At 36.6% G+C, this 26,846-nt stretch overlaps 1 protein-coding gene across 1 annotated transcript in view; it reads left to right on the forward strand.

Moving 5' to 3' along the window:
• Positions 1-26,846, forward strand: part of LRRIQ1 (leucine rich repeats and IQ motif containing 1) — a 114,901-nt gene that overhangs the window by 19,886 nt on the left and 68,169 nt on the right. The window contains 6 exon segments of the mRNA XM_086610728.1: positions 3,869-3,942; positions 4,237-4,330; positions 8,455-8,631; positions 16,155-16,631; positions 18,753-18,891; positions 24,914-25,033. Of these exon segments, the coding sequence (XP_086466854.1) occupies positions 3,869-3,942; positions 4,237-4,330; positions 8,455-8,631; positions 16,155-16,631; positions 18,753-18,891; positions 24,914-25,033 (1,081 nt within the window).

The following is a 26,846-nucleotide window of genomic DNA, read 5'->3' on the forward strand; positions in this document are numbered from 1 at the left end:
CTAGTGCAATTTTGTGAATTTTTTTCAAGTGTGCACTGAGTGCCATTTCCTTTTTACTGATTGCAGGAAGCCCATATAATGGTAATGCTGTGAATCTGCATTCTTTCTAAAAGTGCAGTACTGTGAATAGAAAATTCTTACACTAATTTACGGGATTTTTTTATTCCTGAGACTCTTTGTCTGTATCATAAACCAGAAATTGCCGAAAAAAGACCTCAAAAAAATTAATTGTTTTAAACCTACAATCTAGCAACAAGGAATTACAAAGTAATAGATAGTGATTAACTCCTTCAAATATAAAAATGGCAGCTATTTCACCACTACTGCTTTTATGAAGTGTTTTATTGTGGTTTTCGCATACAAAGCATATACATGGTCAATGTGCAATTGACTAAAGCCAATAATGAATATCCTCTTGACTTGGTTACTGCAGAATTGGGACTATGAAGATCTGTCCTCTATTTTATAGCAACTGGAGAACACAACTGTTAACTTAGTTTAAAAAAGGCACATTTTCTTTCTTCTTCTGTTGTGGACAAAAATTGAGGTGTAGGAGAGAAAAACCTTGCCCGTGGAACTAAAATTAGTATATATTTAATATGTGTTAAGAGTTCACATGGTATTTATATTTACATGTAATCCCACTTAATTATGTAGGTTACCTGTTAATGTCTTTTTCATTTAAAAGTTTGACAGTGAGACACTAAATCAATCTGCTGTTCAGTGAGACATTACTTTTTTTGGCAACTTCAAAATAGACAAATCTATCCCTCTTAAAATTTCTCTCCTAATACGACATTAATATGTGAATTTATGAACATGTTACTCCCAGTTTTTTTCAACTAGATGCATACTGTTCCTAAAAGGCTTATAAAAGAAATACTAAAAAATCAGCTCAATTCTTTCTTAGTGTGTATTGTTCTCCTTGCTTAAATATATATGCTATCTACGTTTTTAACCTAATTTCTCGGGTGTAGGAGTTGAACTCACTGTCATTGCAAGCCATCACGTTTTGAGAATTCGACCACTTTTCCAGAGCTGTCATAATAAATCTGAATGTCATTGGTTGTTGAAATAAGTCAGTCATGAAAAAGCTATGTACTTAAGTATAGTGGTTTTCCCTATCCCGTCCTTACCAGTCTAGAGTTTTTTGATCGCTGTCAGTAATTCTTTGCTGGTGATAAGTTTATCTCTAAGTGTGTGGCACCATGGGCAATGCAGTTGAAGTACTGCCTACTATAGTATTCAAGAAACAAGTGACTAACTAATTTCCTACATTGTATTTGATTGCGACTTATAAATACTGTGAATATTGCAAACTAAAATATTTTTATTTTTAAAGATGGAAAAAGAAAGATGGGCTTTACTTAAAGATCTAGATTCATATAAAATTATTTTTAATTATTTTGCCCTCCTTCCTGCTAATGTCTTGTTAACATCAATGATAATCTTTCTGGGGAAAAGCAGATGCACAGCAGGATTTGGACAGTCCTGCAAGTAACTGCAATTAATGTTCAGAAAAGCAATCTTTATTTTCTCTGTTGCATACTTGCAACAATTGTAGTCTCTTAAGTCTTGTTTTCTGACATGGAGTTTCTGTGGCTATCTGTGTCCTGTCCTGCTACAGCTTTAAATGGGAGCAGAAAGAGGAAGCTATAGCTTGCTTTTATGTGAATATCTTTTACTTTTGTGTCTTCTTTGTAATTTATATCTCTCTTATGCCCAGGGCTAATGTGACAAGGTCAAGTAGTATTAAGTTTTCAGTAATGTCCTTTGTCTTTCTGGTTTGAATTTTCTTAGGAAAAAAAATTAACAAAGAATGTCAGTAAAGAGAAAGCTATAGAATGACGGGGAAATGATTTAACTCTCATAATGCCAACGGCAGGCAAGGATAGTCCAGTAGGCAATTTCTAATTCACCACAGTGTATACTGATAAAGATCCAGAGAACTCACTCACTATAAATAAAATAAACTGCATTATCTTTCATCCCTTGTGCAAAGTACAACGTTTATTTTCCCAGATATTGCTGAATATGTGAATCTATGATCTGAATCATGGATTTTCAGACTTCGCAGCTATACTATTAGCTGCTAATTTCTATAATGATATTTGTTACAAATATTAAATATACTTATGTACTGTTGACTTGTCATGAGAACCTAAAGTGCTGGTATTTGTAGTACTATGAACAGATCTACATATAAGGTTTACTGGCTTTTAGAGTTAACACGTCTTAATATTTTTTTGATTCCATGTAAATCTGGCAGGGAGGTAGTAGAATTAAATAGGACTAGAACCCTGACAACTTTACAATATAGTTTGAGAAAGAAATGGAAGTATGGTGACACATATTGCCTTTATATCTGTTTCTCTGAATTTGCTATTAAAATGTTACGTTGTCATATAGAAATACTTGTCAACTGAACATGGAACTGATTTTTTTTTCTGTTTTGCGTATGGTCAAAACCAAAAAAAAAAAGTCAAAATTTCAATAAGATTAAAGAACCTACAAACAACTTTTGGTCTATAATTTGTGTACCAAAGTTAAATCTAACTCTGCCTTTCAGTGATAACACCTGTGCTGGAAACAAAACATAGTCACATGTTTCAGAACAAATAAGCATTTTTGGCTCTGACTAGTTGTAAGTTTGTGGAGTGAGTGAGTTTCGTTTTTTTCCATGGTCATATTTCTGACCATAATAATTCTGATTTATAGCTTTCAAAGGCACCCTCAGAAAATATTGCTTTCCATGAAAATTAGCAGTCACAAAGTGACAACACACATTGCTATCATTCTCTCATTATTCTTAGACTTTGTCCTTACAGAGATGAAGAAAGTTACCTAAATGTTTATTTTTTTAAAAAAGATATAGTTGATTGAGTATATGCTTATACATAAACATTCTAGTTTTAGTTGAAGACTGGGGTTTTTTTGCATGTTGATTTTAATTTTTGCTCCCTCTTTCGTATTTAACATAAAACAAAATAAGCTTTTTTGTCTGGAAGGTAATATTTGGAAATAGCGTGGCAGTTGACAACCATTCAACATTCATTCTTAGTTGCACTAATGCAAGTTTGTAAGTAAAGACTCTTGAATAATACTGGACATTAATGTTTTAACAGTAGTGATAATACACATCTTACAGTCCAAAATCCGTTGTACAGATGAATGTCAGCTCAATTTCCTTACATTTACTCTTCAATTCTACAATGACTTTACTACTGCTTTGCACAAGAAAAGCTCTGATACACAAGAAGAGAAATTCCATAACTGTCTGTATAATAGGCACCTATTTGACACCATCTTACAGAAGTGTAAGACAGAGGAAGCACTAAAAATATGTTACAGGACAGTGCAGCCTTGACCTGCTAAGAAATACAACGGTGACAATGATTATGTAAGTTTTAGGATCTAGGAAGTAATACATTGGGTGCAGAAGAGAAACAAACTGACAAGAAACTGAGCAATGAGAAGTGAAGGAAGAGGAAAAGCTGATTTTATTTCTTCTCCAGAATCAGGGCCTTCTGTTAGTTTCATTCATTCATTTATGTTGCCTAAAGAAAAGCCAATTGAGTTGTGTAAATTTTACAAGACATCAGATCCTCAACACTGAATGCAAGAAACAGAATGAAATATTTACCAGATAAAACAAAACATTAATGAGTAAACATTAAAAACTGAGAAGACTAAGAAATGCTTTTGAGTTAAAATTTCCATAATTAGTTCTAGCACCTTGGATAGCTAAGTGAGTATTTTCTTATGTAAATAAGTAAATTGTCGTAACTATGAAAGACTCTGGTGCCTTTCAGTTTATGAACTGTTGTTTTATTTAATGAAAAGAAAACCTCTTCTATTTTGTTCTTAGACTGACTGAGCTTGTGCCTTTAAATTCATTTGTATTTTTGGAAAAGCTGGATATCAAAAATAACTGCTTGTCAGGTAAGTTGTATAAAAAGCATAAAAACCCATCCAAACAAGAACTTCTTAATGAAATAATAAGCTTACTTGAATTTGATTGTTCCCATTTATTTGGAAGAGACACACAGAAGACATATAAATATTTGCCAAACATGGATGTTATAGATATTAATTATAACTACACTGTATAGGTAACAGAATTGCTTGCAGTACTTAATGATTTTGGTACATTTTACTTTTATGTAAGATTTTATGAGAAATAATACATTTCTGCATTCAAATTTATATTTCATTTTCTTTCCTACTACAATACAGACATTAAAGATGTCATTACATGGTTAAGTGGCTGTCATAAACTGAGGGAGTTGTCACTCAGTGGAAATCCTCTTCTCCAAGAAAGGAATTGGAGGTAAGAAAATAAACTAATTTACTAAATCAAAAAATCAAAATCGGCCAAAAACTAGGTGCATATACATCTTGCTCATCAATCAAAATCAGCCAAAAATTTGGTATACATACATTAGTTAAATAATAGAAATGAAGTAAATATGAACACTACCACAAATTGGAAGACAATTATATGAAAATAACAAATAAAATTCAATTCTGTGGTCTTTATTTTCTAAGAATTCCAGTTTGTAGTTCTGTTTAAACAAAATTCTTGATGTTTGACCTAGCACTTGGAAACTTAAAAAGAAGCAGTTTGTGCTAAAACTTGACAGTGGTCTCTCTATGCTCTTTAATTGTTATCCTAAATGAGTGTTTGTCTTTATGTCAACTTCTTTAGGCACATGCAGAAATTATAAAAGATGCTATAGGCCTTCTTTGTGCTGTTTATTTGTAACTGCTTCTTTGTCCACTGATCACAATATCTTCTTTTTCAGCGTGAATTCTGGTTGTTCCTCTTTACTGACAAGTTTACCACCTTTGATAACTTTAACTTTCTGAATGAGGTTTTGCCTGACCTTTATTACCCTATTTAACATTCCATTAAAACTTTTGCACAGACATGACCATCCACTCAACCTTTTTCTCTTTTTCTTTCTTCTACACTGTTTAACACCTTTATTTTTTCTCTGATTATTAAGGTTCTTACACTGCTCACTTGCCCTTCTCAGAACCATCAGTTTCTGACTGTCTAGCATATAGCTTTTTAGTGTGTTCCTCTTTGTACTTTTTTAATATTTTCCTTATTTACTCCCTTTCATCACTTCATCCATTCACTGCGTAGTAGTCTTACTCCTGTGACAGGTAAGGCTGCTAGAGAAAGGGTGGTGTCTACAGTAAATGTATCAAAGAATCCTTGGTTTATCATCTTATAAAGAAAAAAATTTAGAAGAAGATAAAGTTGGAATGAATACTTGATTTTTCCTTAGTATTTGAAGATTAGACTTTTTTCTTGTTCTGAGAATTCCTTATCTTTACACCAAAAAATAATAACTTATGATTATGAAAGAATCACAGGCATAAGAATAACGCTGTTCTTTATCCTCCAGTGATGTATAATACTGAAATGATAATCTGAAAAAAAAATCAGAGAGCAAGTCCTAGAGACTATTCTATGTGTTTGTGTAAAAACTGGATAGGGTAGAAAGGAAACTTGACATATGAAATGAGACGTGGTCACCAGAATCCCTGAAATTAGTAGTTGTAATAGGATTGTATTTGAAAGCCATATGAATAAAATTGTATATGGATAGGGTTTTTTTATATTTTTTTTGTATTTTAGTAGAAATCTCCTGGTTTCTTGATAATTCTGTGGTCTGAAACCCTGTATGTGGGCCAATGCTGTCAAGAATAAAGATGTCTGAGAGAATTGCTCAGCAAAAGTACAGTGTTGCTGTCAATTTAATGTGAAGTGCTCTTTCATCTTCTTTACAATTAATACTTTCTTACAGAATGACCAGTTGGAAATGCAATTTTAGATTTTCAGGTGATATTCCAGTGTACATGTGTTGAAACTGTAGAGTGTCTTCTAGGGAACTCTTATTATTATGCCATTAAATCTACAAAGAAGCATTTAATCAGTGAGAATTTAAATCATTACCAATTGTCTCAGCTAAGGAAATCGAGTATTTACCTAGGAAAGTGTTGACGTAATGAAATCGTAGAATCATAGAATGGGTTGGGTTGGAAGGGACCTTAAAAATCATCTCGTTCCAACTCTCATGTCTGAGGAAAGGAAATGAAATGAGACACAACAGTTGGACTTTCATTTTGGATGTAATTAAAACAGATGACTGAGATTTTTTTATTAGAAAAATACTTTTTTTTAAAGCTTAGCAATTCTGAAGAATGATGAAAATTGTTCCTTATATAATTTGAAGTCAATTCAAGTTGAGGCTTTACACTGTAATGTTACACAATAACGTGTTTAGATAAATTTTTTTCACATTTGCTGTATTAGATTGCCTAGTGTAACAACAGCAACGTTTAGGGTATATGTGTTTTGGAGTATGTGTTGTATTAAGAGAAAAAACAAAAGCAAAACCATGCTTACATGTATATCTTCCATGAGAAGATTTTTTTGTACAAATTTCTGATTAGTATTCCAGTGGAAAAAAAAACTATTTGAAACTTTTAGTTGGAAATGTTTGAGTAGCTTGAAAGATGGCTGTACAAATACATTCTTGGTTAGTTTGTTTTTTAATAAACAGACTTATTTACACTGTCATGATTCCTGCAGGTAATTTTGTGAATAAAATTCAGTGACTGTGACAATATTTTAAATTCCCATTTACATTGTTTTAATTCCCACTGTTTTACAGAACTAACTGTTATTTCACTTGTAACCTAGAAGGGAAAAGCTTTCTGAATTCTGATTTAACTATAAGAACTGACACTTTAGATTGCTTGACCTAATAGAGCTTTTATGATTAGACAAGAGATTCATTTGTCTAAAGGATTTAAAGTATGGGATACTATAAAATATGGATTTGCTGAATACAGCATTGACTGTAACTTCAGGCAATATGTTCCAGTGAACTTTACATAACCCCTTGATACCAACAAAGGAATTAGTTGTAGAATTTCCCAATTGGTTTTGTACTTTCATGTCCAGCCAGCGATAACACCAACAAAAGTGAAGTAGTAAGAGATTGCTTTTTAAAAATGAAACCCTGGGATCAGTCTGAACACTCCTAGGGGAATGTGTTTCAATGCTGTAATGATTAATAGAGCTCTTAAGTGACAGAATATTCACCAGGAAGTTTTCTCTAAATGAAATATTGACTCAGCCCTTCACCAGGAGAAACCCAGCTGGAAAAGCTAGTGTTGAGATCCCATAGCTCTAAGACACAATACTTCCAGCATCAATCAACTTTGATACGGCACTTTTTTAATGTATCACTATTCAACATCAGTTTTGGTAATTTCTCTCTATCTGTTCACGGACTGTCTATCTAAACCCATCATTTTATTCCAAATGTATTTCAGAAAGTGTGTTCTTACATTAATGGGCAGTAGAGAAGGCAAGTTGTATATTTGAAAAAAACTAATATTCTGTTCTATTGAGCTACATTTTGGAATATTTTAACTCAATCACAGAAACTTTCTCTGATTTTAAACTTTGTATTGTCTGAGCTGGGTTATAGTCCTTTTCCTTCACAGAGAACAGTCAAGGAGTTCTAAAATTTTGAAATAGTATTATCTTTTTTATTAGTAAGGAGGCTTACAGCCTACAATCAGTATTCTTACAAGAGTTCTTAAGTGTTATATTCAGTGTTGATGTATTGATTTAAATAATTTTGCAGTCTTGAAACTTTCAACAAATTTGTTCTGATATAAGAAACATGTGAAACAATGTTCCAGTGCTAGATTATATTTCACAATAACCTAAAAGAGAGAGCATTCATGACCACTATTTTTTATATCGGTAGATAAGTTTCTCATATATATTTTTTCTCACATCAGTAGCCCCAACTGTCCTGTTCATAGCAAGGAAATGTTGCTATGAACTTGCTATGGACAGCTCTACTGTCATCCCTTTCACTGACCCAAATTCAGTATTTCAAGAGTGTATTTTTTCCTGTCAGTCATACTGAATTGCTTTATGTGGTGCATGCAAATAGTGAGGGGAGTAAGACTAACAATGTTTAGTATTCTGTGCAGTTTTTAAATCTAAACCTTTCAATGTGTCAACAAAACCAGTGCAAAATCTTAATCCTATGACTTAGTTTGCTGAATTGGCTACTAATCAAATGCATTACAGGTGCCTATACACAAATGTGTCAAATTTTCCTGTTATTGTTTAAGTAGGCAAAATGCTAGCTCTAGTGAATTGACCTCCCTGAGGTCAGTATTTCAGCAGTGGTCTTTATACCAACAAAGTATTAAGAATTCTTGTTAAGTTCCGTGGTTTATTAAGAATAAAGTTTTAGTTAATATATTAACATATGAAATAAGGACAAATATATACAAATACTTAGAGAACTATCATCATGTTCTGTCTTGTTACATGATTGTATCAATAGAATGGGAGTTTTAGCATTAAGTTTTTTTCATAAAAACTATTATGACTTTTTATTTTCTAAGGGCTTCGTTGTGTAGAGTCCTTCCTAGTTTACAGTTTCTTGATGGTGAAATCTTAAACTATCATACTTTACCCACAACTGAAAGAATCAAAGGATCGGAATCAAGAACTTTTCTGGAACTTTGTCAAGTTCAAATTGACGAAAATGTTCTACTGAAAAAAAAAGCTGCTGAACTAGGGTATGTATTTATATGACTATAAATTGTGTTCAGAAATATGTTTTCCTGTATTTTTAGTGTAGTTCCTGGTGTCCTGTGAATTTTACTTAGCTTTTTGCCTGGAAATGTATTATGTTCAGCACAGAGAGTGTTTTAGACAGATATTAAAATGTATGGGCCTTGACTTGTTTGCTTAATTTTGAGAAAACAGGTAGTTCAAAACTTTCAGTTAGTAGCTGAATGAATTCATACACACAACATAGTACAGTGGTATGCAGGAATAGTAGCTTAAATCCTGGAAGAGGTATAATCATATTAACATGATTTCCAACTTTAGCTTAATCAAACCTGATTTGACCATTGATGCAATATGCTCTATTTTTTTTCCTGCATTTGTTTTCCATGTTTGTATTATTCACGTTCTAAATGACTGCAAAAGATTTGACCTCTTTTCTCTTAAAGCAGAGGATCAGATGGCTCTGTTTACAAGTCCTTTATTTTGTCGTACTTACTACCTTTATCATTATTACCGTGGTTAGTTGTCCAGTGACTTTGGCTTAGACATTGGTAATTTATTGTTTATACCTGCTATCCGTTCATTGCTTTGTAGTATCTAAATAACTTCTTATATTTTTCCACTTGATAATATTGCCTACTTTCTTCTTTCTTAGTTCCTTTTCATTTCCTAGCAGGTTCACAATATCCTTGTAGTCCTTTTGATATCCACCTTGTCTGCTGGTGTTTGGAAAGATGGTTTTCTTGATCCAGCCAGGTACTGAACATTATCCCAGAACAGGCAAAGCATGTGACATTTGACAATACTTTAGTCTGAACTTGTCCTTCTGTATTTTGTTGGTTCAGGAAAAGTGCCCGCTTTTTTTTCAGAATCTAACTGATTTGCGTTTACATGTGAACCTGTATTTCCGTGGTGTCTTCTTACTACCTAACAGGTTATAACATTGATGTATTGTTGGCTGTTACTAAGCTGCAATAAAATCTTTATAGCTCACAAAAAAAAGATTTATTTGAAAAGAGGTTCGTGTTAAGAATTAGATTGAAGGTAGTCTGGGAGAAATTATACAGTGCAGTTTTCTACGACAGATGTAATATCTAGGTGGCTCCTAGAACTCATTAAACCCTCAATATACATCTTCTCAACTTCTGTGATTTTTGGCTTCTGGTTTGCAGGTGAGAAACTGATACTTCCTAATCTATTTACCATTTTGAAATAGTGTTCTCTCCATTCTTTTTCTTAAATGGAAAAAAAGGTACTCCTCCTCCTTTACGGTAGAGAAAATTTTCTTATGTCTGAGATTTAGGACCTGTTTCATCAATATCCTTCACAGAAAAAAAAAAAAAAAAGCCAGTCTGTAATTAGGATATGACTTGTGAGAGAGATGTAGTAGAATCTGAGGACCTAACTTTCAAATACAGTTCTGCAAGGTGGTAAAACATGGGAGGGAAAGATGATATTCACAAAATTTAGTGGTTTATTTAACCATGGTCTGCATGAATGGACACCTAGAAGGTAAGAAATGTGTCGGGTAGTCAGGATCAGACCATCCATTAACTAGGTAATGCCTCATGCTATATTCTGGAAGCTGACTTGTCCATCTAACATCTTTGTCAAAAACCTGGAGCAGGAGATGAAATGCACACTTACCATGCTTGCAGATGACAACAATTTGGAGGAAACTCTTTACAGGCCTGAGAGCAGGGCTACCATTCAGAAGGACCTAAGCAAGCTGGGAGACAAGCCAACAGGAGCTTTGTGAATTCAACAAGTGAAAAGTTCTTTACCTTGGAAGGAGTGACTCCTTGCAACAATACAGGTTGGGACTGGTTGGCTGATAAATGTCTCTGCTGAAAAGGACCTTTAGATCTGGGTAGATAAGAAACTGAATGTTAGTCAGCAGTGTGCCCTGGTACCAAAGAAAGTTAAGAATAGACGGGGCTGTATCTGCAAGAACATAGCCAGTGGATTGAGAGAAGTTATTATTTCCCTCTCTTTAGCCCATATTAGCTCACATCTACTGTGTCCCATATTTCAGGTCACCAATACATAGAAGACATTGATAAACTGGAAACAAGTTAGGCGTATGGCCCCAAGATGGTCAAGAGGTTCGAGCAGACACTCAAGAAGACAGATCCAGGCTGTTTGCAGTGGTGCTCAACAGAATGATGAGCAACAAGGATGTAAGCTGAAACAAGAGAGGTTCAGACTGGTGTGGTGGGTTGATTCCAGCCAGTAACTAGGAACCTACTAGCTACTTGCTCACTACTCCCCACACCAGCAGGATGGGAGAGATAATCAGAAGATCAGAAGCAAGAAAAACCCATGGATCAAGATAAAAACAGTGAAGAGGGGAAGAAGGAAAAAAAAAAATAAAGGAAAACAATCACTCACCTCCTCCCACTGGCAGACTGATGCCCAACCATTCTCTGAGCAATGGCTGCCTTGGGAAGACTACCCCCAAGGTTTTATTTGCTGAGCACAATGTTATATGGCATGGAATATAGTTTTGGACAGTTCAGATCACCTGTCTTGGCTGTGTCCCTTCCCAGCCTCTTGCCCACTCCCAGCCTACTTGCTGAGTGGGACAGAGAAGGTCTTGACTCCGGCCAATCACATTGAAGCAGAGCATCAATGTTTTACTAATACAGTTTCAGTCACAAATCTAAAATACAGCACCATGGGCAGCTATAATGAGAATTAACTCCATCCCAGTCAGACCCAGTACAACTAGACATACGGAAAAACCTTTTCACTGTTGCAAATCAATGAATTGCAACAGGTTGCCCAGAGAGGTTGTGCTGTCTCTTTTCTTGGAGGTTTTCAAGACCTAACTGGATAAAGCTCTGAGCAACCTGGTCTGATCTCAGAGCTAACCCAGCTTTGAAGCAGGAGATTGGACTAGAGACCTCCTTCAATTGAGATTTTTTCTATGATTCTGTGCAAGTTTCATTTGAAAGAGCTTGCAGATGTTCGAGAAGAACAATAACGGGAAGAAAAAATCATATAAACATCTTTCCTGAATGTATGATTTGGTCAGGGAGGGAGCATTGTGAGTTTTTTAAGATTTTGAGAATTCATTCACAGTATATTAAATTGGTAACTTTCACATGGTCAAAGCATCTTGTATCAAATTTAGTCTTAAAATTAATTTCTTGTGTGTTAAAGCCCTCTACATTTTATTTTGACTAGAAGTACAATTTATGGATGATATGAAAACCATTGAAAACTGCAGTTCATAAAAGGAACTCTAACCAACTTGTTTATATATAAGCCTTAACAACATAGCTATTATATGTACATACTGCAATACTTTGACTGAATTAATGTGACATTGCTAAAGAACAGGCCAACGACAGAGCAAACTTCTGTCTGTTTCACATCTTGCTAAGTTATGAGCCCCTGTAGGTGCGACCTCAAGTATGTAAGCTGCCAAAAGTAATCACTTCTTGCTTCCCTAATCCATGTTTCATACTCCACGGCTGCCCAATTAAATTGTCTGTGTTGTTTCTGCCTGAAACTTCACTGTTCTTGCCGTGCTTAAGAATGAAACATATTTTAAAATCAAATTTCTCTAATCAATGCTTTCTGTCACATAATCTTTAGATGTCATGTAACAAGTAATCATACAAAAAAATAATAGGACGACACCTTGGCTTCACTAATTTGCATTTAGTCATCAGATATGCAGATGTCTGGAGTGGAACATGAACTTTTTAAATACTATATGTATAATATGGTGAAAATGACAGGAATTTCATAAATGGTATTGCAGGAGAGAATATGTAAACAGTGACCTCTTTCATATGTTTGTAAGGGACTTTTGTAACCTGCAGTTGAACATCAGTAATGATGCTTATAGAAGTTTCCCCGAAGACAAATTAGGTTTTACCCCACACTCTTACAAAGAAAAGCTCAGTTAAAATTGGAGTGTACTATTTGAATATTCCATGTATCAGAATTATGAAAATCACAGTAGAGCCACAAAGGGAAAAATGTGACATTAAGCAAAATTTTAACTAACGCACAAACTAGCACGCAAAGGGGTAGAATATTATTTATGTTTTAGCTGCAATGGCCAGGAGAAAACTGCCATTGCTGATTAGAACCGGCTTGTTTGTCCACTGTCCCTCTTGTCTCTGAGAGATTTGTTCTGCTGACTTTTCCATATAATTTGTACTGTATCATTCTGACAAAAATATGCTCTTTAAATAACCTGGCAGTCGTTGGAGATGCAATTGCAGTAGGAAATTCTATACAAAATATGTCAGCTCTGTAAGCAAGCTTCCACTGCCACCTTAAACTTTCTAAGTGTCGACATTTTGACTGATTTAAACTCCTCCGAAAGGCCTTTAAGGATGAATAATTTGTCCTTGTCCATATCTGTTAAGTCAGCCTGTGCGTGGGTCCTTACCCTTCCTAGGTGGTGTCGGTGGAGGTTTACTCCTCCCTACCTCTGCTCTTCCCTCCCCAAACACTGTGTGTGAAACTGAGCAGGGTTTGGTCTAAATTTACCAAGACAACGGTGATGGATACTCTTGGTTAATTGATGTTAGGACTGAAGTTGTAGCAGTCATTAATAAATGCCTGACTTGAATTTCCAAATAGATTAAAATCTGATTCTAATGCTTTTCTCTTTTCTCAAAGTCCCTTAAAAATCCTAGCAGAAGTTGAGAGGTATCTTTTGGGTAAGAAAGGTACTGGTAGATTTCTGCTCTTAGCATTTGTTTGTGAAAGTAGTATCTTGGTCTTTAGGTACTATTAGTGCCACTATTCTGGCACATTTGTAGATTGCTATGAAAGACCCATCACTTCCTCTTCTGGCTTATTATCCCTTTCTCCCACTGCAAAAGAGGTGCATCCTTTGTGGCTATGCTAAAATTTACATACGGCATAAATTGCTTCCACATGTTAAGATCAAAATGAAGCTATGAGTAGACATTGAACATGAGGGAATGTGCTATTCAAAGCTGGAAGCCATAAAAACTTTGCTGTAGCAAGGCTGCCATATTGATCTACATTTCATTACATACTAAGCAGCCAGACAGTGTGGATACTGGTGCTTCCATCAGGACAATCCCATTTCTTGTTTTGTCTAGATGCCAATTTATGCTTAAAACCTTGGTTTGTTCTTAACCAAGAATCAATTCTAGAAGAGTTGGTGACCAGACCCCTTGATCTATAATGTCAAAAAAGGTTTGAAAGGCAAACAATAGATTTACATTGACTGAAAAGGATATATTGTGGTATCAAAACTCTTAATATTGTCATATTTATTATTTTGTCTTCTCTTTTTCCTCATATGTGTTTTTTTCCATTAAAGAAGTAAATCGGTCCTGCATATTTTCCCTTATATCAGATTCCTTTCTGTGGTTTGAATAGGTGGTCTTCAGGAGCACATCTCTGATATGAAGAATGCAGTCTTTTTGAGACACTGAGAAAGCTGCAGTGCATTGATAGGATAGCTCTACCCCAAACCTATTGAATAGTTCTTTCTTTTCTCCAAAGCTGCCTGAAATTCCGGTTCACCTAAGAGAACCACCAAGGTGACTGCCACCTAGCACTCAGGCCTCATCTTCATGTTTGTTATATGTACTTGGAGCTTAACCTTTGCAGGACAACGCCAAATACAGTCACCAAGCCACTTCATTGCTCATAATTCTCTGATATGTCACTACAGCTTTGTTTGTAGTTTCTTGAAACTTAGGCTGGTCTGACTGCCTGAAAGGAAAGCCACTGCTACACTGAAGGCAGCCTAAAAATCCTACAAAATTAGAGTATAGTTGTGGATTGCCAGGGAATGTGTCAACTGTGAGATAGGGTGCATACCCACAGTGTCAAGACTGTATTTTGCAACCACTGCTTGAAAAAGCTGCCCAAAAGCAGCTTCTGTGAAAAAAGTAACTCACGATCCCTGGTGACCACACAGTTACTCCCTGCCTGAATTTTCAGTCGCATTCCACCTCCCCTCCCATTTCTGCTTGCCACAGTCATAGTCACTGGAAGGGTGAAACATCTGCTTGAAATGCCTCTGCACCTGTCAAAGGAGAGGATGCACAAGTATCCTACTCTGTTCACTGTTATGGTGTTATGTTTTTCTTTGTTTCTGTTTTCTGAGAATGAACAAGTATGCTCAGGATATACTTTTCATACAGAAGTTTATTTTGCCCAATATATTAAATATTCTGGGTTTTCTGCAGTATTTTAATCCTCAAATAAATACAAACAAACAAACAAATCTAAAAAAACTCCTAAAGTAATAAAAAAGATGGGAATTCATTTTTTTTTCTTTTTTTATCTTGTCATCTTAGTGTGTTTTGTAGAACTTTGGTAATGGTCTTGTACCAAATTTATCTTCCTAAATACTTTAACTAATTTAAAGTATTTATCTAAAATATTTAACTAATCCTTTAAGTATTTCATATTGAAGAAATTACTATTCTGTGTAGTAGGAGACAGCTAGAATTTATTAGATCCTTAAGGAAATATATACATTGGTTTAAATATTTTTAGGAATTGTTTTAGGAATTGTCATATTTGTGGAATTAACAGAATTGGGCGTAATGTTGTGTAATGGGCAATCAAATGTACAGCTAATGCACAGTGAGTTGCATAATTAAGCTGTGTGGATTGGCCTATCAATTTAGCCATTCATATTTTGTCCAAGAGCACTGAAGTTGCACTAGCAGAAGAGTTGGAATCTTTTTTACTCTCGTAAGATCTGACTCTGTGTATTCTTAAAAATCTAAAAAGTTTTTAGTTGAACTTCACTAGAGGAAATAGTTGTATAGGTAAAGAGTCTTTTCCCTATAAAATCTTACAAAAGCTTCCCCTTTAAAGAATGATGAACAGGAAGGAAGATTCTGTTATTCATCCTTGTCATTTAGATGCTGTAACACAAAGAATTAATGAGAGCCAGACTTTGTAGATTAAAGTTGCTTCAGTCTAGCACCTTCCCTTATATTAATAAAAATATCTGTACTTAAAGTTTCTGTTTTCCTAAATTCTCTCTAGGAATTGTGGTTTGTTGGTTTGAGTCTGTTGGTTTTGTTGCTCTAGTTCTAATCTACATTTTAAAATTACTGTTATTTTTATATTAGCTTTCATCGTTTCCAGATAAAATTGGATTATTAAGGCTATTACAGGATTTATAACAAAATTGCCTCAAATCCGCTAAAATTTTCGGCTTCATATGCCTGCAACCACATAGAAAATTAATAGTGAAATGGATGCCCTAGTGCCTATTTCAAACCAACTGAAACCTTGTTAAAAAAAAAGTCAGAGTAGAATAAGCAATCTAATATATATGAGTATATTGTAAATACTGCCGAAAAAAGAAAAATGGAATTAGGATTTATAAATACTGAAAATGGTTTTCAATCAGAGTAATTACTATTCACTGTAAGATATGGAAACACATAAGGATACTTGAAAATACAGGGTAGCTTAGAAAATAATAGAGGGAATATATTTTTTAAAAAGCATTCTTACAGTCCGAAACACATGTAAAAACATTTTTTTCTTTTTTCAGAATTGCCTCTTCTATTGATTCTGCACAGGGACAATGCTGGTATTTTAATGAGTTGATGAAACTTAGTATTAAACATCGATACGCACATGAGTACGGTGAACTAAACATTACTGACAGAGATGGACCAGAAGCACTGCAAAATCATTTAAAGCAAACATCCACTGGCTGCCTACAGGAAAATAACCTCTTTATCATGTGTGCGACAGAAAATAAACAGGTCTTGTTGGATCCTTCCGAAAGATGGATTGCTACTGACCATATTCAGGCCACATTCATTAACTCCTCCATACCTGTGCACCAAAAGGAAAATAAAGAGGATCAGAGAGTGAAGCAGAAGAGCACTGAATCTTGTATTAATTATAGCGAGGAGAGCAAAATCAACAATAACATGTCAGCCCGACTCACATTGCAACAGCCAGAGATAGTAGTGAGTAATATGGGAAGAGATCATCAGAATTTTGAGAATGATACAGAAAGGTAAGACAGGTGTCAGGTTGCTTTCAAATAGATTATATGGGTAGGCAATAGGAGAGCGGATTTCTTGTGTAAAATAGAGGCACAGAACTTGCAATAAGAAAACAGTATTTTTAAGCTTATTAGACAATAAAGAGTTATTTTAAGGTGATGCACACTAGACTTTCATATTAACAACAATCCTTTGTGGTATTCTGTCTGTTGATATATTAGAATATAGATATGTATGTACTGAAAATAATTTAAAAATACTGTATAGTAAGATAATTCAAAAACTTGGTCTCTTACCTTTTCCTTTTTTTGTAGTAAATTTATGACACTAATTCAATGACACATACAATGTTAGGGATGAAAATGCTGGATGGTTTGCAGGAGTTTTGAGGCAGTTTAAACTACAAACTAGTGTAAGGTGGTTTTGCTATACTTTTCATTAGACATTCAAGATTCATCTGTGTGGAGTTTACAGTCAGTATCGTTTAGAAAGCAAGAGGGAAAAGTTGCTTAAATCTACTATCCTACTCCCTTGACCTTAGACCAATCTCCTGCTGTTGTGATGACTGAAGAGCTAACAGCCTGCCCTGCCCTTGGTACTCCTCCAGCATGCCTCAACCTGCTGCTTAAAAGTAGAGGCAGGGGTGAGGGGCCAGTTCAACTTGTTCTCTGCCCCTAAATATTCTCCCTCATGCAACAGATTGGTTTATTACCTCCTTGGAATGCATTTGCTGCTGGTTTGTATGGTTCTGGACGTAGAAAACCAGAATATTTCAGGGAAAACAGAAGCTGAAATTTTCACCCTAAAGGTACAAAAATTCAGTTATGTTTTCGTAAGAATTCAGTTTCAAAAATGCATGTCTTGAGAACACTATGAAGAGCAAGCATGCAAGGTGTGCTTCTTCATGCTGTTTAGACTTACGGTAAATGGACAGAAGTGCTTAGTAGATACTTGAGACACTAATAATTTGTCATAGAATTATTATTCAGGAAGACCATAGAATTCATCATTGCCTCTCAGGAAGCTGAAAGTAAGAGTACAGTTGTCTGTTATGGAAGATGAACTCTTCAGAAAAATCTTTTGAAATAGTTCATTTAGAGTTTTTAGTTAGTGTTTTAAATGCATTCTGTAAGTCTCTTGTTGGACAGTTCTACTCAACGCAGAATACAAACCTTTAGAGGAGTTTTCTTTGTTTTTTAACTCAGCTACTGCTTTTTACAGATGAAAAGCTTTTACAGATGTAAACCATGTTTTGGGGTTGGTAAACTTAATAAACATATTTTAGGGAAAAAAAAATCTGGCTTAGCTGCTAAAGTGTGCTTTTTTACTGAAAAGGACTCCTCTATTTAAATAGATGCACTGCACAAGACAAGAAAATATGTAAAGATTGAGGGAAATTTAGGTGTCATGCCTTAAACCCACTGTCCAATTGAAATGAGAATTTTGTGGAGAAAAGGATTCCAAGATAGTAAGAATAATACAGAGCTGCCCTTAAACTTTTTCTTCATCAGTATAACTTAATTGAACATATATTTAGAAATTCAGTCACTGAACAAATCTAAATAGTCTGTAATCAGTGCTTATTGAACAATGAGCAAATTAGAAAATGTACACATATAACCAGTGGTTAGTAACGTTAAATTGAAGGGTAAAAGTAGGTAAACGATAAAATTGCACTTTCTCAGTTTTTCCTGTCAGCTTCATTGGAGATATTTGTCTCATGCAGTTTTCAGCATTTAGTTCTGTTTAGTTGTTATGGGTTTTTTTTCTATGGATAGTGGAGATAAGTGACCCCTCCAATAGCTTATTCAGTCATTGTTGAACTGCTTCTGCTCCTAATCCTTCCCTTGAGGAGACTCTTCCTCTCCAGTGAATATATAGGGAACAGAGCCCAGGAGAGATTAGTCCTCTTAGGTAATTGGATTTCCAAAGTTATGTGATGTGAATATCCTCCAGTGTTTCTGAACATATATGTCATGTCGGGATTGTAATTTCTTAACAGTTTAATAGCAGAGCCTTCCATTTGCCTCAATTCATAGTACTATATTTTATGGCAATAGTTTAGCAGCTATGATAATTCAGTTGTGCTGGTGAGGCTATGTCATTCATAAAGGTATTTGTTTCTCTACAAGGCTACGTAAGGCAGCATCAGTGATTCAGTCCCTTTGGCGGCAGTACCATGCCAGGAGGAAAACTGGCTGCACCAAAACGGAGAATCATCAGTGTATAGAAGCTTTGAGGCAGAAGCATGAAGCTGCTACGCTAATCCAGGTTGGTTTATGGTGTTCTCTTTACTTATTTTGCAAACTTAATAGGAAAAAAATCTGACTAGTTTTGTGTACTTGTCATCTTCTCTCTATTTTGATGATGATTTTATAAGTAGTTTCATAATTAAACATTTTTGTTTTATTTAATCAGCATAAGCTTGACCTTTTTAAAAAGCCTTCTTTTCAAAAAGTTTTATGGGAGCATTAAAAGTATTTTCCCTTTTTTCACCAATTATTTCCATGAATTACTTTTGCATGATTTAATTCTAATATTATGTTTAAGACATATTGTGCCCATGTTATTACTGGGATATGACTGTGCTATTAACTAACAGATGCTGCATAACTGGTACATCATGTCTGATATCTATACACCTAACTACTCTTCTCATCTCTTCTCTCCTACCTATCCATCTCTTTCCTTCTATCCCCATCTCCCAAAACCAGGATTGCCTCATCCATACTGCCATTGAGAACGGACCATGGCCTAGGCTGTCCTATAGTAGATACTGAGCTAACGGTTAAACAGAAGGGATTACTATGGGCAAGAATTGAAGTCCATCCCTTGGCTCTGTTTAGTTTGCTAACCAGATATAGTATCTGTCTGCTAAATTGCCAGGGTTCATGGGTTTTTATACATTTTTAAGCAAATGGAACCTGTAATGATTTCAGATTTCAAGTTAACTTAAAACCATTTAATATTGTAAGTCTTCTGGAAAAATGTCAACAGTGCCAAAGCGATTTGGGAGCCTAAGTTCCATTTTCAGACTGAAAATCCAAGTAATTCATTAGTATCTGTTCAAAAAATGGGCAGTAGCAAAATGTTTAGTAAATGTGCATACTAAAAAACAGGACAAGTACAGAATCATATTACAGCAGTCAGTTATCTGGGAAGTTGAGCTAAAATTTGTTTCTAGAGTATAGTGTGTACCTAGTATATTAACAATTGATCTCTGTAAACTTATTTAATCCATTTTTGAACTTATGTATTTGACCTCTACTATATATTAAAGTGAGGAGTTTCACAAATTTATATGGTGATTAAAATGTGCTTCCTTTCATTTATTTCAATCCTGATAATTTCCAAAGTTAGTATGAAAATAAAGTCTTTCAGTATAGGTTCTGTGCATTGTATGGATTTTTAGATCTCTCTTATATTCATCCATATATTTCATAGATTTCATAGATTTCGTAGATTTTCTAGGTTGGAAAAGACCTTAGAGATCATCCAGTCCAACCATCCCTAATCTCCCATTAAACCATATCCCTAAATAGTTCATCCACCCTTTTCTTAAACACATCCAGGGATGGGGACTCAACCACCTCCCTGGGCAGCCTATTCCAGTGGCTGACAACCCTTTCAGAGAAGAAATTCTTTCTAACATCCAACCTGAATCTCCCCTGACTAAGCTTATACCCATTTCCTCTTGTCCTGTCACCCATCACTAATGTAAAGAGCCCTTCCCCCACCTCCCCACCATCCCTTCTCAAGTATTTGTAGGCTGTAATCAGGTCTCCCCTCAGCCTCCTCTCTCCAGGCTAAACAGCCCCAACTCCCTCAGCCGCTCCCCATAAGTTTTATTTTCCAGCCCCTTGACCAGTTTAGTCACCCTTCTTTGTACCTACTCCAGGAGCTCCATATCTCTCTTAAAGCGAGGGGCCCAAAACTGGACACAATATTCCAGGTGCGGAATATTGTCACTGCCCTGTTCCTGCTGGTCACACTATTTTTGATACATGCCAGTATCCCATTGGCCTTTTTGGCCACCTGGGCACACTGCTGGCTCATATCAAGCTGGTAGTCAGTCAACACCCCCAGGTCCTTCTCTGCCAGGCAGCTCTCCAGCCACTCTTCCCCGAGCCTATAGCGATGCTTGGGGTTTTTATACCCCAAGTGAAGGACTCTGCACTTGGCCTTATTAAAGCCCATGCCATTGGCCTCAGCCCAACTATTCAGTCTGTTCAAATCCCTCTGAATCATAGAATCATAGAATCATAGAATGGTTAGGGCTGGAAGGGACCTTCAAAGGTCATCTAGTCCAACCCCCCTGCAAGGAACAGGGATATCTCCTACTAGATCAGGTTGCTCAGGGCCTTGTCCAACCTGGCCTTGAACGTCTCCAGGGATGGAGCATCCACCACCTCTCTGGGCAACCTGTTCCAGTGTTCTACCACTCTCATAGTAAAAAATTTTTTCCTAATATCCAACCTGAACCTACCTCCCTCTATTTTAAAACCATTACCCCTTGTCCTATCATAACTGGCCCTCCTGAACAGCCTCTCCCCATCTTTCCTGTAGGCCCCCTTGAGGTACTGGAAGACCGCTATAAGGTCACCCCGGAGCCTCCTCTTCTCCAGGCTGAACAGCCCCAACTCTTTCAGCCTGTCCTCATAGGAAAGGTGCTCCAGCCCTCTTATCATCTTCGTGGCCCTCCTCTGGACCCTCTCCAACTGGTCCATGTCCTTCTTATGTTGGGGACTCCAGAACTGGACGCAGTACTCCAAGTGAGGTCTCACGAGGGCAGAGTAGAGGGGGAGAATCACCTCCCTCGACCTGCTGGCCACGCTCCTCTTGATGCAGCCCAGGACGCGGTTGGCCTTCTGGGCCGCAAGAGCACATTGCCGGCTCATATTGAGCTTCTCGTCCACCAGTACTCCCAAGTCCTTCTCCTCAGGGCTGCTCTCGATCCAATCACCACCCAGTCTGTATTTATGCCTGGGATTGCCACGACCCAGATGTAGGACCTTGCATTTGGTCTGGTTAAACTTCATGAGGTTGGTACGGGCCCACCTCTCCAGCCTGTCAAGGTCCCTCTGGATGGCATCCCTCCCTTCCAGCGTGTCGACGGCACCACACAGCTTGGTGTCATCGGCGAACTTGCTGAGGGTGCACTCCATGCCACTGTCCACGTCACCGACAAAGATGTTGAAGAGGGCCGGGCCCAACACGGACCCCTGAGGGACGCCACTCATGACCGGTCTCCACTTGGACATTGAGCCGTTGACCACTACTCTCTGAGTGCGGCCATTGAGCCAATTCCTTATCCACCGAGTGGTCCATCCATCAAACCCATGACTCTCTAATTTAGAGAGAAGAATGTCGTGCGGGACAGTGTCAAAAGCTTTGCACAAGTCCAGGTAGATGACATCCATTGGTCGACCCTTGTCCACCGATGCTGTCACCCCATCGTAAAAGGCCACCAAGTTGGTCAGGCACGATCTGCCTTTGGTGAAGCCATGTTGGCTGTCACCCACCACCTCCTTGCTCTCCAGGTCTCCCTACCCTCGAGCAGATCGACACAGCCTCCCAGCTTGGTGTCGTCTGCAAATTTACTGAGGGTACATTCAATTCCCTCATCCAGGTCATTGATAAAGATGTTAAACAGAACCGGACCCAGCACTGAGCCCTGGGGAACCCCACTGGTGACCGGCCTCCAGCCGGATTTAGCCCCATTTACCACCACTCTTTGGGCCCGGCCATCCAGCCAGTTTTTAACCCAAAGGAGGGTGTGCCTATCCAGGCCAGCGGTTACCAGTTTCTCAACCAGAACACTATGAGAAACTGTATCAAAGGCTTTACTGAGGTCAAGGAAAACTACATCCACAGCCCTTCCCTCATCAACCAGGCAGGTCACCCCATCATAGAAGGTGATCAGGTTTGATTGGCAAGACCTGCCTTTCATAAACCCATGCTGACTGGGCCTGATCACCCGGTTAACCTGTATGTGCTCATTAATAGCACTCAAGATAACCTGTTCCATGACTTTGCCCGTCACCGAGGTCAGACTGACAGGCCTGTAGTTCCCCGGATCCTCCTTCCGTCCTTTTTTGTAAATGGGGGTAACATCCGCCAGCCTCCAGTCCAGCGGAACTTCCCCAGTGAGCCAAGACTGCCCAAAGATAATGGACAGGGGTTTGGCAATGACATCCGCCAGCTCTCTCAGGACTCTCGGGTGGATACCATCAGGCCCCATAGACTTGTGGGCATCCAGTTGGTGAAGCAGATCCTTGACCCGTTCCTCTTGGATCACAGGAGCTTCGATTTGCTCTCCCTCCCTGCTCTCAGGCACCATAGGCCAGCTCACCTGGGAACTACTAACCTTATTATTAAAGACTGAGGCAAAGAAGGCATTAAGGACCTCAGCCTTGTCCTCATCCCTAGTGACTAACGTACCCCATGTCCAGTAGGGGCTGGAGGTGATCTTTAGCCCTCCTTTTGTTATTAATGTATTTATAGAAGGACTTTTTGTTGTCCTTTACGAAGCAGGCTAGTCTAAGTTCCAGTTGGGCTTTTGCCCCCCTGATTATCTCCCTACATGCCCTAACTTCCTCCCTGTAGTCCTCCCTGGATGCCTGCCCATTCTTCCAAGACTTATAGACTTCCCTTTTTCTTTTGAGGTGTTCCCAAATCTCCTTGGTCATCCAGACGGTTTTCTACCCTGGCGGCTCGATTTCCGGCACACAGGGACAGCTCGCTCCTGTGCCTCCAGAATTTCCTTTTTGAGGAGTAACCAGCCCTCTGGCGCCCCCTTACCCTTGAGAGCTGTCTCCCACTGGACTTTATTAACCAGACTTCTAAACAGTCCAAAGTCAGCTCTCCCAAAGTCCAGCTTGGCCGTTTTAGTGCTCCCCCTCCTAACTTCCCCTAGAATTGAGAATTCTCTTATCTCATGGTCACTATTCACTCTTGTAAATAAAAGTTTAGTCCAGTTAGTCTCTTTTCACATTACTTTGTACTACTTTTTGTCTTTTTGTCCCTCTCTGAACTTTTACTTCATTCTTTTATAACCTTTTTTAAAGAAGTGATTAGAATGGAATTCCATATGCAGATACATCACAAATTTGTACTGCAAGACAGTTTTCATCTTGTTTCTTAAAAACTAACAACTTTCATAGATCTGTGTTAACAGCTGCCTTACTTTTTATACTTCTGCATGTACCATTAGGAATGCTTTTCACTTTTACATTTGTAAAAACTAATTGTATTTGTTGAATGAAATATATTTGTCATTTGATTGCTCAGTAATATCAGGATATTTTATAGGGATGGTTATGAAGCTTTGTAGGAAAATAACAACAATGACATTATAAGAAAGCTGTTCTAATACATTTAATCATTTTTATAATAATCGGGAAGTGTGTGTAAAAGCAGTAACATTTTCAATAATTTATGCATTTAGACAATCATTTCCTAAAAATTAATTAGCTGAACGTTAAGCCAGAATATGAGATTTACCCTTACTATTTTGACACCTTCGTTGCAAAGCCATTAAATATGGACAACATTACATCTTTCAGGACAGTGAAAATTTTTTGCATGGTGTTTTAAATGCTTAGAGGATCTTGAACTCTCATGATTTAGGTGAACATTGCTGTCCTGAATTTAGTTTTCTTAATTCTGTCTATGTAATTTTGATCTCAGAAGTGTTTTCCTGGGTCTGATTATACAGCTTGGCATGTCTTCCTAACACCCTTCCTCTTTTTCTAGCACTCAATTCCTAATGTGCTCTTTTTCTTAGATATGATTATACCTACTGGTAATATTTTTTTTAAATAAAGATCTTAGACAGTTAAGAAAGAGTAACTGACCTAGGTCAATTGCATGAGATGTCTCCAAGAATTGCTACTTGTAAACTATAAGACATTTAGTACAAGTGTATTTTTATTCTCAGTAATTTGAAAATTGACACTCGACTTTTTGTTATGTAGACTTTCCTTTCCGTTTATAATAGTCCCTGAAGGAATTGTCAAATAATTAATTAGTTGACCCAGGTTTGTAGTTGAGGGAGTTGCAGGATTCCTTTCTGCTTACTTGTGGAGAGCCTCTTGAGTACTCTAAGCTTTAGACATATGCTGGCATTTAATTTGTCTTGTAGTTTTAAATGTCACATAAAGTTCAAAAACAGATCATTGAGCTATTAAACCAAGGCCCAAGATGTTTTATCTTCCTAATGGGATAACATAGAGAATCTAGATTTCAGTTTGATCTATGGCTTTGTATAACATGCTTTAAATTTTTTGTTTAGGCATTTTGGAAGGGCTTTCTTTTGCGAAAGAAACTGGCCAGTGCTCTTGCAGCTGTTAAAAGTGATGAAGTGGAGGATGACTATGAAGAAATAAATGTGGATCTTTTCAGATTTTCTGAAGTAAGCACAGTCATTAGCATAAAAAATTCATGTAAAAAAATATTATTCTTCTTAAGAAATTGTGTAGGTGTTGGAAATAAAAGAAATTGAAAGGACTACCAGGGCTAGAATTAACATGTTGGATGTCCAAAACTAAAGAAGCATTTAGTATATATAGCTCATTTAAATGTATTGCATGGATTAATTGCTTCCTGCTCTTTGAGATGCTCTGATAGTAACTGTGCTATTAATGCCACAGCCAGTGTAAAACCCCATATATTTCTACAGTTAAAGGACAGTCAAATGACAATAACAGCTCCTTTTGTTTTAAAATATTTAGCTTTTTAGTATTTTAGTAACAGATTATAATGACTGTATATTCAAAAAAAATATTTGAGTATTTTGTTCATTTTCATGATAGAATGCGAACAATAATATACTGAAAATACAGAAAATATAGCTGAGATTCAGTGTTACAGTATTCCAGTAAAAAGAACACACACCCAAAACCACAGGTGAAGCAGACTTATTAACTCTTCTTTGTCTTGCAAGGAAAGTGCTAAAAAGATTACGAGTCTGAATACAATAGTAAATTATGAAGAGAAGTATAGTTAAATCAGAAAAAAAAACACAATTAGAAGGTCTGTGATGCAAAAAATCCAGAAATTATTGTTAACAATAGGAATAATATCATATTCAAAACTGAATTTAGTGATAATTAAGTAAAAAATAAAAATGTCCACAAGTTCAAAATTGTCACACAGTAATCAAGGAGAAGAATCTTTACACCAATTTTATAGCCTCAAAGACATAGTCTACATGGGAAGTTCTAGACTTGGTATGCATAGTAAGGCAGCTGTTGATGACTTACCTATAAATTTGTTTTTAGCACTACTTTCTCTACTTGTTCACATTTGTTAGCTTTTTTTTTTTTTCATTATTTCAGGTAAAGCAGAGAAAACTTATAGCCATTTGAGACCTAAAAGGATATGACTGAGTTTTTTTTCGAGAATCCTGTTTCTGAATGTGCTTATTCAGCTGCTGCATCTTTGCAAGAGCGATTTGTCGATATTCCACTGTAATTTTGCAAAGGAGATTGATGCAATAGCCCTGCTACTGGCAGGATGAGATCCTATTTATGATCACATGTTTGTATGGCTCATAGGGAGTTATGAAACCAAATATGTTGTTATTTGGAGTTTTCAGTTGATCAGACTTTGGTCATCTGAACATCAGCCTTCTTTTGCCATGACCCTTCCCGTAGAAAATATCTGGGCTTTGTATGAAGCTATTATCAATGATTTGGTGACTTGGAGTAATTTTACTTTTTCTTCTCCCTTTCAGCAGCTTTTTTAATTTATATTTTCAGAATTACTGTTTTCTTGTAAGAGCATGCAAAATGTTTGAGGCAGGAGTTCCAGGAATCATTTGGTAGACAGGAAATGTGTGTGTATAAACACAGAGATCTGGCTTAAATTTTAGGATTTTTTTCATTTTAATTTGAAATATATATACAAAAAAGAACAGTCTCATTAGCTGATGTTCTCTGATCCCTGGCTTCTTTCTAAAATAATAAAAAGCAGAAAGTTGAAGGATTTATTTCTTCACACAGGAAGGAAGTATCTGTTCATATATTAAAGAAGGAAAATATCCTGTTTTGAATTATTCAGCCAGTAGGCCAGAGTCTTACATACTGTAATTCAATTGAGCTGTTCTTGTTTCACTCTGTTTGGCCCAAATAATCCTGTGATTTTTAATTTTTTTTTATTGCTAAACTGGAAACTACATGGGTAGTTTTGTTCCATCTGTCTATCAGCAAGGCAATTGCATTTGG

Source organism: Tauraco erythrolophus, chromosome 4, assembly GCF_009769465.1.
Source record: "Tauraco erythrolophus isolate bTauEry1 chromosome 4, bTauEry1.pri, whole genome shotgun sequence".
Taxonomy (NCBI): Eukaryota; Metazoa; Chordata; class Aves; order Musophagiformes; family Musophagidae; genus Tauraco; species Tauraco erythrolophus.